This window comes from Salvia hispanica, chromosome 2, assembly GCF_023119035.1.
Source record: "Salvia hispanica cultivar TCC Black 2014 chromosome 2, UniMelb_Shisp_WGS_1.0, whole genome shotgun sequence".
NCBI lineage: Eukaryota > Viridiplantae > Streptophyta > Magnoliopsida > Lamiales > Lamiaceae > Salvia > Salvia hispanica.
Window position 1 is genome coordinate 27,450,511 of NC_062966.1, and position 12,294 is coordinate 27,462,804.

General features: G+C 36.5%; 2 protein-coding genes across 3 annotated transcripts; both read right to left on the minus strand.

Annotated features, from left to right (window-relative positions):
• Positions 1–2,293: 2,293 nt before the first annotated feature.
• LOC125205424 lies at positions 2,294–4,526 on the minus strand. Its single transcript, XM_048104347.1, has 2 exons — positions 4,266–4,526; positions 2,294–3,448 (listed from the first exon to the last, which is right to left on the minus strand). The coding sequence occupies exon 2, from the start codon at positions 3,400–3,402 to the stop codon at positions 2,524–2,526; it is 879 nt and encodes a 292-aa protein (XP_047960304.1). The 5' UTR covers positions 3,403–3,448; positions 4,266–4,526; the 3' UTR covers positions 2,294–2,523.
• Positions 4,527–6,070: 1,544 nt separating this feature from the next.
• LOC125205420 (mitogen-activated protein kinase kinase kinase 1-like) lies at positions 6,071–10,609 on the minus strand. Of its 2 annotated transcripts, XM_048104344.1 has the most exons (10): positions 9,916–10,608; positions 9,071–9,693; positions 8,623–8,707; positions 8,434–8,496; positions 7,938–8,095; positions 7,422–7,494; positions 7,248–7,307; positions 6,974–7,078; positions 6,616–6,835; positions 6,071–6,454 (listed from the first exon to the last, which is right to left on the minus strand). In XM_048104344.1, the coding sequence occupies exons 1-9, from the start codon at positions 10,375–10,377 to the stop codon at positions 6,629–6,631; spliced, it is 1,836 nt and encodes a 611-aa protein (XP_047960301.1). In that variant the 5' UTR covers positions 10,378–10,608; the 3' UTR covers positions 6,071–6,454; positions 6,616–6,628. The 2 variants fall into 2 exon arrangements, with proteins under 2 accessions (XP_047960301.1, XP_047960300.1); XM_048104343.1 differs by having other exon boundaries at positions 9,071–10,609.
• Positions 10,610–12,294: the final 1,685 nt, after the last annotated feature.

Sequence of the window (12,294 nt, forward strand, 5' to 3'; positions counted from 1 at the left end):
TTAACGAAGGAAAAGGAATATAGCATTATACCTTTATGACGTCTTAATTATAAATAGTGGTCATTGTTATTAAGTCAATATAATCTAAGTGGCTCTTCCTTACAAAAAAGTCTTTATCTTCGTGTCTTTTCGCACTCCACATAAAGTTTGGACCCAACTCACGTATAATATCAATAGAATTATCTTACCGAAATCTAAAACATCGATAATAAGATATTTTTATCAAATAAAGAAAAATCTAAAAACGTTCATGCATTAAATTCACACCATTTAGCATGTTCCCAATCGTCTATAATTTTTGTATAATGTATTTTTGGTTGAAATTTATTTATATTCCTTTATTTTCCCATTGTAGTGTTAAAAAATCTTTGGCTCCTTGGATCGGTATTTGATTTATTTGATAGCTGTATTTATGAAAAGAAAGATTTGAATCAAGATGATTCAAGTAATTAGGGCCGTTGATAATATTTGAAAGTTTTGAATTTTTATTTATTTTTTTCTTTTCTTTCTATTATATTGTGATTTAGTTTGATCCAAATTTGTAGCATGGGTCGTCAGTGCCCTTGATTCCACAAGAAAGAGAAATACAAGTTATAGAAAAAAGGGGTGGAAGTGATGATGAAAAACATCAATATTCCATGAAAGATTCAAAAAGGAATTCTATTCCACCAATGAAATATAAGGTCTTTGTTTGGGATGAAAAACCTAGGAATCAATTCACATGGAAAAGGCCCCTTTTCACACCTCACCAAATCAACAAAGATTATGAGACATTGATCTTTTAGGATTGATCAATGAATCTAGATGTAATACTATGTATTTCAAATTGAAAAAATTAAATTCAAAATATCCACCAAAAAGGTAGCATTGGATCAAATCAATGGTGTGTAAATGATTCCATAGGAATCTAATTGGCCAGATTCCCAAATAAAAAAGAAAGAAAGAAAAAAAAAAGATTCTCATAGTTATAAATTACTCCTACTAAATAGCTAGATCTATCCTATTAATTGCTTTTTCAAATTTTTTTTAAACTGACAGACTTAATAAACTAACATTATGAAGCTCCCACCAACTAGGGTAGAGAGAGACTAGTAACCCTCCAATAATATGCAGAAAGAATGGTGGAGAAAATACAATAATTTTTATATTGAAGAATCTTGATTTAAATTAATGCTATAGAGACATGAAATTTCCTGAAAGGGGTTATGTTGTATGATTTCGAGTTTTTGCATCACAGTATAACAGTCATAGTTAGTAGAAACTAAAGATTAAAAATGGAAGAAAAAAAAGTTATATGCATTGAATGTTTGTATACAGCTCATAAATTATAAACAGGACAGTGAAGATGATTGTAAATTAATCAACAATTTCTTAAATTATCAATAGTACTATTATTGAATGATATGTGCATATTTTATTAATTGACCAAACAACCAAAGGATAGATCTAGTGGATCTAGATTGATATAAAAAGTTTACTGAAAGAGTTTGACCTAGGAATAATTTCTTGTTCAATATAAAATGCAAATTATGAAATATTGACTCACAATATAGTTTTATTTATCTACCACTAATGAAATTATGTTTATCATTCTAAGTTTTTATTTTATTTTTATCTATAATTAAATTTTAATGTTTGTATATGATAGATATACATATGTTCATACTATAATTTAACCATTTTTGTATAATAGTTTATATTTGATGATAATAAATTTATTTTTTAGAGATATGTATGATTTAATTTTTTTGTAATGTGTAATTAATACAATTAAATTGTAATATTTTTTATAATATATATTTAATCATCTACAGTATTCCGGTCCGACCAGTGGTTCAACCGATCGGACCAGTTGAACCATGAACCAGTAGCCTCACCGATTCGCTTATCGATCCGGTTTTTAAAATATTGGAATGAAGTTACTAGGCTTTCTTCACCAGAATAGCCCACACAATAATTAGATGGGATCAAAATTGCATCCCACTATGTATGTGAAGTCCATTTTCTACTCCATGATAAGAGTATTATTTTGCTTCGGAAAAAAAAGGCTGAATGCAAGATATTAATATTTCACTTAATTTTTACTTTTTAAAAATGATTACATGAAAAACGAATGGAAAGGTTAGGATAGGATTTTGATAAATTGATGCTAGATTGATAAAATCACTAACCTAATAAAATCACTACTATAACTCGGAGATTTGACAATCAACCCAAAAACATATAGTACTAAATTACTAATAACCAAACACAAAATGCTAAAGATTAAAATTTTGAGGATGACAAAAAATAGTGAAACATCAAAAAAGAAAATCATGTAGATTAATAATGTTACATGCTTTTCTTTCTATCTTTCTTTTTCATATTTGAGGATTATGTTCAGTGGAAAGGAACTACGATCAACACAGAGCTATACAAAACTAACAAAAACCAGCAATAAACAAGTCACTACCCAATAATACATACTAATGTCTTTTCAATCTAATGCAAAAACAATCTAAATTTCCTTCCAAACCAACCCCTTTACCTGCCTTGCCCTCTGAGCCGCCCCGTAATCCGATGCGCGAATAATCTCGCCCGTTGCCCGGGAGGACGATGGCGCCTGTCGGGTGCTGCCACTCGAGCTCCGCTATCCCACCTCCCGCCATACGACGGGCCGCTGAACCTCAAGTCATCCATATCATCATCATCGTCAGTACTGTCACCGTCATCGTCCAAATCATCATAATCGTCGTAGTCCCTGTAACTGTGGCGGCCCCTCTCGATCACGTAGTCACCAACGACAATCGCCCCAGGCATGGTGGACCGGATCGTGCTGATCACGTCGCTGATGTCCCTCTCGTTCTCGAGCTTTTTCCACTTCTCGGCGTGCGAAGGGTCGACATCCCGGGGACGGGCCAGAGGGTGCTCTAACTTGACGTGTTTCCGAAGCTCTTTGTAGCGGCCCACGAACGAGCAGCCGTCCTGCACGCAAGCCCTCTTCTTTGAATTGAGATATCTCCGCGCGGGCTCCACCACAGTCCAGCCTTTCACCTGGCCGCGGCAGAGAGGGCACAAAATCCCGGATAGTTCAGAGGCAGCCGACGTCGGTTTCCATGTTTTTGAGCTCAGGTCGGGGGTGACCTTCGTGTACTGCTCAAGGCAATTGGAGTAGCGCTGGCTAGTAGCGCACATGTAAGGACGACACCCCTTGTCATACGAGGAACAGAGCAAGAGAACGGCATTGTGAGGAAACTCCAAGCAGACCGAGCACTCTGCATCTTCCCATTCCTTCTTCTCGGATGCTTTTTTCCCGTTGTGTGTGTCTCCACAGACCTTCGTGCACCTAGACGACAGCTTACGCAGGCCTACTAGATGGTGCTGGGAGTCCGATCTCCTCTCCAGCTTCTTCGATTTAGCCATTGTCAATCCAATCTTCGATGAACCCAACACCCTCAACAGATAAAAACTAAGTCCACGAACAATAACGAATCAAAACGAGGCAATCAGTAATAAGCTATACGATGCTAAACAAACTATGTAGCTATCAGATTTTACATAATTAGAGGAATATGCATAGACAGAGCTGTTCATCACATGTTCCACAACCATCTTCAACATTAATTTTTAAGAAATTTATAATATCACTTGCACACATCACACACCAAAACTAACATTTACAGCATCTGTAAATCATCAGAAACAGCAAATGCATAGCATTTCCCCCTAACACAATGAAAATTTAAATAAACTGGAAAATTGCAGCAGCATCTGCACACACACACACAAAAACTAACATCGGATGTTTTTTGGCTGAAAATTAATGAAATTACTATGATTTACAAAGCATAAACAACAGAACAAATTCAATTAGTGTGATGTTAAATTTAAGAAATTTATAATACTCCAAAACCAACGTTTTCAGTTTTCTGGTGATAAAATGAAACTAATCCAACTGTAAATCATCAGAAACAGCAGATGCATTGCATTTCCCCCCTAACATCATGAAAATTTAAATAAACTGGAAAATTGCAGCAGCATCTGATGTTTTATGGCTAAAAATCAATGAAACTACTATAATTCACAAATTCAATTAGTGTGATGTTAAATAGAAACTACCTCACTGTAAATACAAAGCCGCATTGGAAATACCTAACCAAAAAACACCGAAATTCGACGATCGCAAAAATCAACGCATCTAAATTCGAATTTCATTCCGGATCATACATGTCCAGATTCATCATACCAAATCCAAATGTATTTGCAACAAATTGAAGGCGAGTTACCTTTGATGTGAATAAATAAAGAGAAACCGCGATAGATGCGCGCGGTTATAGGGTGAAGATTGTGGAAGTGGGGGTTTCGTCGAGTTTTTATACCGTACAAGTATGGAATCAAATTTGTTGGAATTTTAGGGTTGCGAGGGAAGACCGGAACACTCTGTCTCTCTCTCTTCCGCCTCTGTCGCTCTTCACGCACGATAGCCACCTCCTTCAGTTGATACGCGATCGTCGTCATTGTGGGTATACATATCGAATATTACTGGATTCTCGGGGGATCATTTTGTATAATATGGGCTTTTCAGTGGGTTTTTTTGTTAATATTGGATTTTATGGTGTTGAATTTCACGTGTATATATTTACGTTAATGACATTTTGATCCGAATTTAATTATATGTATAACTTTATTATAAAAGGTGGGGAATATTTGTAACCTAAATATTTTTATAGTGTAATTATTCAAATTTTGCAATATTAATTTAAATTCAAAAATCTATTATTCATATTTTATTATTCAGAGCTTATAACTCCAATTTTTATTATCTGATCCACAACAAAAAATAAAGGTAAACAGACCACGGAAATTAAAAAAAAAACAAGTGTTCAGAGTTAACAATCACTCAACAAGAACGTGATGCCGATTGCTTCGACACCAAAATATGTACTTACGAATGTAGGTGAAGACTAAAGAGACTAATTGGAAAATTAGGCAGAGACATGAAAGTGAAAAAAATACTCCAGTTGATTTGTTGTCTATTAGTGAGACATTTTTAATGAGGCGAGCAAGAATGTTAGTAGTATTATTTAATTTTAAAGTGTAATAAATTTTTTATCACAGTTTAACAAAAGAGATAAGTATATTATATTTATAATTATTATAAATTCATACTAAAAAATTACTCTACAATTAAATTAAAAACAGTATGATCATATTTCACTTCACTCAACTAAAATTGCAAAATTGTGCAAACGATTTCAACCAATATGATTTATCATATACCTAGGGCAGGTAATTCGGTCATTGGTTAGTCGGTTAACCAATGACCAAACCGATTACAGTGTTTCTCGGTTAACTGATAACCGATAATTTCGGTTATCGGTTCGTTTCGGTTCCAAAAGCAAGGCGTCTATCGGTTATCGGTTCGGTTCCAGAACCGATCGGTTAGAACCTCCGATCGGTTAGAACCGATGAGAACCAACTCCTCATTCCCACCGCCTGGCTACTCCCAGCTGCCCGCCCACTGCGCCGACTCCTCCTTTCCAGCGACGCAGCCACCAGTGACACAGCACATTCATACACAAGTTGTCTCAAATACATAAGCACATTTTGAGTAAGCAATTATTCTTTCTCGTGAGTGTCTCAAATTTGAGTAATCAAATATTAGTTCTCAAATTATTCTTATTTGCTCTTACATTCCAGAAATATATGAATGAACAGAGCAGTTTGTTGTTAATGTCAAGTGTTTATGTTACTTGCTTTTGAAAGAGAGTGTTTATCAGAATTTAGATTTTCCAGCACCATTCCTCACAGCAAAAATCATGAAATGAGGAAGAACAGGGGTGCCAATGTATTATTTGGCAGTAACAGAGTATTTAGTTTTCATTGATTTCGTTACTTTGCATAATATTTTTTTCAATTCGGTTTCGGTTCGGTTAATCGGAACCGAACCGACCCTATTCGGCTAGGAACCGAACCGAACCGATGCCAATTCGGTTTCGGTTCCGGTGCTCCGATTTCGGTTACTATTCATGTCGGTTAACCGTATTGTCGGTTCGGTTAGAACCGAACCGACCGAATTACCTGCCCTACATATACCAATAAAATTTATTACACCTTTTTGTACAAATAATAAGTGGAACACCATATACAATGAACTAACTAGCCTATGGGGTTTTGGGCTTGAACAACCCCAGCTCTAAAAAATTGAAATATATCAATAAATAACACTATCCTTAACAAAGAAAATCAGAATTTATAGTGCTACTCACTCACTCACCTCCATGGATTCTTGGGAGAAAAAATAATTGTGAAATCTCAATAACTGATCTGCAAAATCTCCAATGCCCCTATTCTAACTACAAGATGCAATGCTACAGTTTCAATCCCCAAAGACCAGCTGCAACGGGCGAGAACTCGGAGAAATACGAAGCCATCCAGGCTATATCAGATTATACAATGCAGTCCACATATTGTGCTGGGGAAGAAAAGGAAAAGGGACATTAGTCATATATGGCAATAGATTATCTAGAAATGCATAGCACCACATCTCTCTTTATCTTTTCTTTAGAATACATGAAGTTTGTGACAATATGACAAGAGAGATGTCAGCTATTTTTAGGTTTTATATAAGTTTACCTGAACTCTCAAATTAGCCGGTGAAAGGATTAGGAGATGCAAATCCCAATGGTACTGGCAGTGGTTGCTTCACAAAGGGATGATTCAAGAGCTCGGCAGCTGTTGACCGCACACTTGGGTCAGCTTGTAGACATTTAAGTAAGAAATCTCGTGCATCGCTGGAAAGAGAATCGGGAATAGGTGGTCTCTCGCCCTTTCCTATCCTATACATCGCTGGCATCTGTAGTTTCAACGAACAGTCAATCTCGGAAAAAATGTGTTTACTTAACAGAGTTTAGAGAGAGATAGCCACCCAGCAAACTTGAAGGAAGACTACTCAAGTAAACTGAGCTTTGATAAAGGGGCTAATGGAACTTACACATTCCATATCCCCATATGGAAAACGCCGGGTTAGCATCTCCAATACAGTGCACCCCAGGCTCCATATATCTGCCGCAAGGCCATAGCCCTCGCTCCTAACTACCTGCAGTCATGTAGTTTGATAACTAAAAATCGCAGCACCAAAAAAGTTTCATTACTATGTCGCTCTTCATTGATAAGGGAGAACATATTAAAATTACAAAGGCCAAGCATGGATATGTTAAATTAAGTAGTAAGGCAAGGGTGACAAAAGAGCAGTTCATGGGTCAAACCTCAGGAGCCATCCAGAATGCAGTCCCCTTGCAAGATTTGACATCATTCAACTTAGTTGCCTGCACAATGAATCATAAATATGTCAGTTACAATGAGAAAGACTGTATCATACTGTTTCATATGCTGAGAAATGTCTCAATTAAAAGAAGAGAGAAGGGAAAACAAGACAGAACCTTTGCAAGACCAAAATCCGCCAGTTTCACCAACCCATTAGTGTGCACCAGTATATTTGCACACTTGATGTCTCTGTACCAAAACAAGTAATGAGGGTACTGGAATGAGGACTACAATATTAGACGTCATATGCTTTCTTAAGCACCTTAAGAGTTCATTAGTAGTACAAGATCCATGTTGTATTGAATTCAAAATCAGTAACCTAGGATCCACATCTATGGGAAGATGATTATTGACTAGTAATGCAGAAAGTACAACTGTGCAATACAGGGATAATAAAATTACGAGAGAGTTGCATGAAATCAGATCCAAGCCTCAAAAAAGCATCGAGAGCGTAAAAGGGGCTCCAGGATTGAAAGAACCAAGATAAAATCATATCAAGTACAAGCAAGAATACACTGCAAACATGAATGCTTTACAATTGTCAAACATGTAAAAACACAAGAAACCATTTCGCCGAAAAATCATACAACTGGAAAAAACAGAAATGTAAAATAAGAAAGATAGGTGATTACCTGTGAACTACACCTTGGTCATGCAGATATTTTAAACCATGAAGAATCTGTCTTGTATAAGCAGAGACTACGGAGTCTCGGAGGGTATATTTCTGGTAAAGGCTCAAAAGGGAACCTTTGACAACAAGCTCAAGAAAGATGTAGAGACGTGAATCATCCTACAAAATGAAGAAAATCAAATAAGTAAAGGAAAAAAAAAGAATATGAGGGTGTTAATAGCTTTTCAATCTTCTTAAATATATTAATGGTGAGTAGAAATGGAACTTTTGGTACCTATTTCTTTTGGGTTATACATAATATATATATATATAAGGATAATAGGCCACTTGATGGCTTAAAATGTGTGTTAGTGTGTGTACTTTAGATATGAGCATACAGAAAAAGTACAGGGCATATGAAATCCATTATCCATAGATTATAGTAGTGCAAAAACTGTACATCATGATGTTAATAGTAATCATACTAACAAACTTTAGACAAAAAGCCAAGAGTTCACCTTCTCTGTGCCATAATACTGGACAATATTTTCATGCTTAAACTTCCTCAGAAGTGCAATTTCCTGGACAGACACAAAAGATTGCAAAATGATTTATAAGAAAAAGGTTCCACATAGATCAAGACCAGCCATAATTACACTCAAAAACTACATTGTTCATGACCAATATCATTACAAGTGCAACTAAACCTGTTCAAGTTGAGCGATACGCTGCTTTCCTTCTTCCCCTTGATCAAGCAAAGATACTTCCTTAATAGCAAAAAAGACTCCATCACTGCAGCAAAGCATGTCAAGACCAAAGCATAAGCCACCTATTATATGCCCTCATGAAAATCGCTACTAAAAGGATATCTACTATGCTACTAAATACTTATAAGAGACATTGATCAAGCTCCAGTCAGCAACTGAGGCGGGGTCCCCTAGAATAATGATGTTTAAAAAGTAAATTCCACCTGACCTTACACAATCATGTTAATACCCAAAGTGTAGTGTTCAAGAAAGCCACTAACTCACTCTATCCAAATTACAAATGATGGCAGCCCAAATGCATAGAACATATGGTTTCGTGCTCAGGTGAATACTTATACTTTTGCAGTGATAACTATGAAAGTAAAATGGAAAAGCAGTTTACACATACTCAGCAATTCCCTCATACACAGAGCCAAATGATCCACTTCCCAAGAGATCGCCCTTTTGCCAAGATGAAATAACACGTCTAAATCCCCCATTCGGTGAAACGCTTGATACAGGATCTGTTGTAGTACTCGAGGAATCATCATCATTCGAGCTTGCTGTGAATGAACACGGTGCTGAGAGAACAAAGTTCTCTTCCCTTGCCATTCTCCTTCTTCTTTCATCCTCCTCAACAGCATCCTCAGTCCTACCCAAACCACCTTGCTCATCCAAGGCCTGCAGTCTTCCATTGTCTGGCCCAAAATTTCGGAAGATATCCCAAGTCGAGCAATCTTGATCAATCACAGGTAACGACATAAAAGGCGGTGGCGCCAGCAGGCCGAGAAACGGCGGCCTCACACCCTTAATGCCACTTCCACGGAATTCATTCGATCTAGTACTCAAACTATCATTCGAAACTCCATCACTTACCCTCACAATATCCACCATTGCACTACCAAAAATATTAGCCTTATCCCTAAAATCACGAATTCCCTCGGAATTCTCACTGATTACTCCACCGCTGTGATCAGAACATCTAATTAAGCTATCACTTACTCCAATTCCCCTATTTGGCAAGCCAGCAACCTCAACATCACCAGAAACTTCAACAGCTCCATCACTAACCTTCTCGATTGGAACTCCATCACTTACCCTCACAGTATCCACCATTGCACTACCAAAAACATTAGCCTTATCCCTAAAATCACGAATTCCCTCGGAATCCTCACTAATTACTTCACCGCTGTTACCAGAACATCTAATTAAGCTATCACTTACTCCAATTCCCCTATTTGGCAAGCCAGCAACCACAAAATCACCAGAAACTTCAACAGCTCCATCACTAACCTTCTCCAACGGCTGGCTGAAACGGACTGGAGCAGAAGATGATCTCACTTTCATAACCTCATACTCATCAGGCGAAATAGAGAAATCATCTACCCCGGAGAAACCTAGGTTTTTGCACATAATCTCGATCTCGCCGTCGACACCTTCAACCCTAAAGCTCCGCCTCCCTCCGTACAAATCGAGCGACCGCGTGCGCGCGGACTCCTCCGACGCGGTGTAGTACGACGACGACGAAGAAGAAGGCGCCGAGGCGGAGGATGGCGAGTAATCGTAGTCGATGTTCTTCCTCGCGTTACGGCGCTCGAGCCTCGGCTTCGAACCGGCGGCGCGGCGGCTCGAGCTGGAGCTGCCGCCGGAGATTGAATCGGAGTCGCTTCTGCGGCGCTCGGAGCTGCTAGCGAAGATTTTTGGAAGGCGATGCATTGTGATCGCACGGAGCAAAATCCATCAATCGAGAGCTGGTGAGCTGGTGAAACTGTTAAATTAGCTCTCCGATTCCATTATCTATTGCTTTTTGCAGCTTTGGATTGATTTGTTTGGAGGTTTATAGGGAAATCACACCTTTTTTTAGCGGGGGGAAAGGGTTGAAGACGACAGTCGACAGACAAACGATGAGAGCTGAAAGCAGAGAGAAAGCGAGAAGCTGAGAGAGAAGTGGGAACGCGGTGCCAGGTGGAAAATGGAATTAAATTATTAAATTATTATTTGGGTACTAACTTTTCTACATTATGTAGGCTTTTTTGTTTTTATAGTCAACTTTCCTTTTGAAGCCATGTAAAAGATACCAACTTTATCAATTTAATAATGTCGATAAGTTACTTAATGTGGTAATATTAACATCTTACTTTGGAGATTTAACTCATTCTTTCACTCTTTTTTGAATAAGTGATATCATAAATTTTTTAATATTAAATTGGTGTTAGATTCTTTTAAGTTACCGCTTAAATAGTCATATTATCACAATCTCGAAATTAAACAGAACCAATACTACTTGGTACTATTATCTAATTTCAAAATTAAATGTTCGTTATGTAATGCAAGATCGGATATTTATAGTGCGAGAGGATGACATCTGCAGGGGGAGAGGTCGGGATTTTGGGGGAATAAGTTAGACACTTCTTAAATGCTAGCTAGTTAATCAGATTTTAAAACCTAACACATAAATACATAATGTCTGAATCCTCCATGAAATTGGATATCCTTGTACCCTTTGACCTTGAAAAGTATAAACGTTTGGTTGGTCATGGATTTTAATGCATAGTTGATAAAGTAAAATAGAGGGAGAGAAAGGTTAATGGAAGTTGTGTTAATGGAGAGTGAGATCCATATTATTAATAGAGCGATTGAATTTCTGAATTTCGAAAGTTCATATAGAGTACTATTTAGAAACAGAGTAAAAAGAAAAAAAGTTCATACTTTTTAGAGACAGAAGCAAGCAGTATCTAATAAGTTTTGATATTCTTTTGATATTTTCAACTACTCTCGTGGTAACTCAAAACTCCTAAGTTATTAATTGGAGTTGAAATATTCTGACAATTGAAATGTACTTCATCATCACCTAATGTTTAATATTCGATATTCATGCACACATTAGACCCGAACTTGTACTCAATGCGTGTAATTGTTGGTATCATATACAAATAATTCGTGATATCTGCTGTCCGATTTGACACTATTAATTAGATCATGATTACTCAACTAAACAATAATGATACTTACTTTTATCTAATTTATCAAATGTAATATTACAATTTACCAGTAGTATGAAATTAAAAGCTATTCGTCTATGAGATTCTAAGAACCTTTATCGAAATAAATAAAAGTATTGTGTAATAAATTATTTGATGATTAGTAAAGATTATGGGTTGATGCGATGGTCAATGGAGTGATGAGATATGTATAGTATACTAGATTTCGACATTCGGCCAACGTACGATTTAAATTACTAACAAAATATCCTAATGACGTACACAAGATATTCCCTAGTCTCATGACGTCAATTAGATATTAATAAATAATCTTTCAATGCAAAATAAAAATATCAGTTTTATAATTTGCACTATATAATTCCAAAAAATGTAGTGGAGTACTATTATTGCGCTGTAAAATTTGCAGTATATTTTTTGAAATTACATATTGCATATAATATTAATTATTCCCTTCGTATTATTATAGCCGAGTCATTTTATTTTTTTTATTTATTCAGTCTGTTATTTTATTATTTCTTTATTTCACTACTTTATTCTCTTTTATAAACTTTATCCATTCCCAATTCAACTTATTTAACATATTTCTTTTGAAATTACGTGTCAAAAGAATTGTCTCTATTTTAGAGGGATT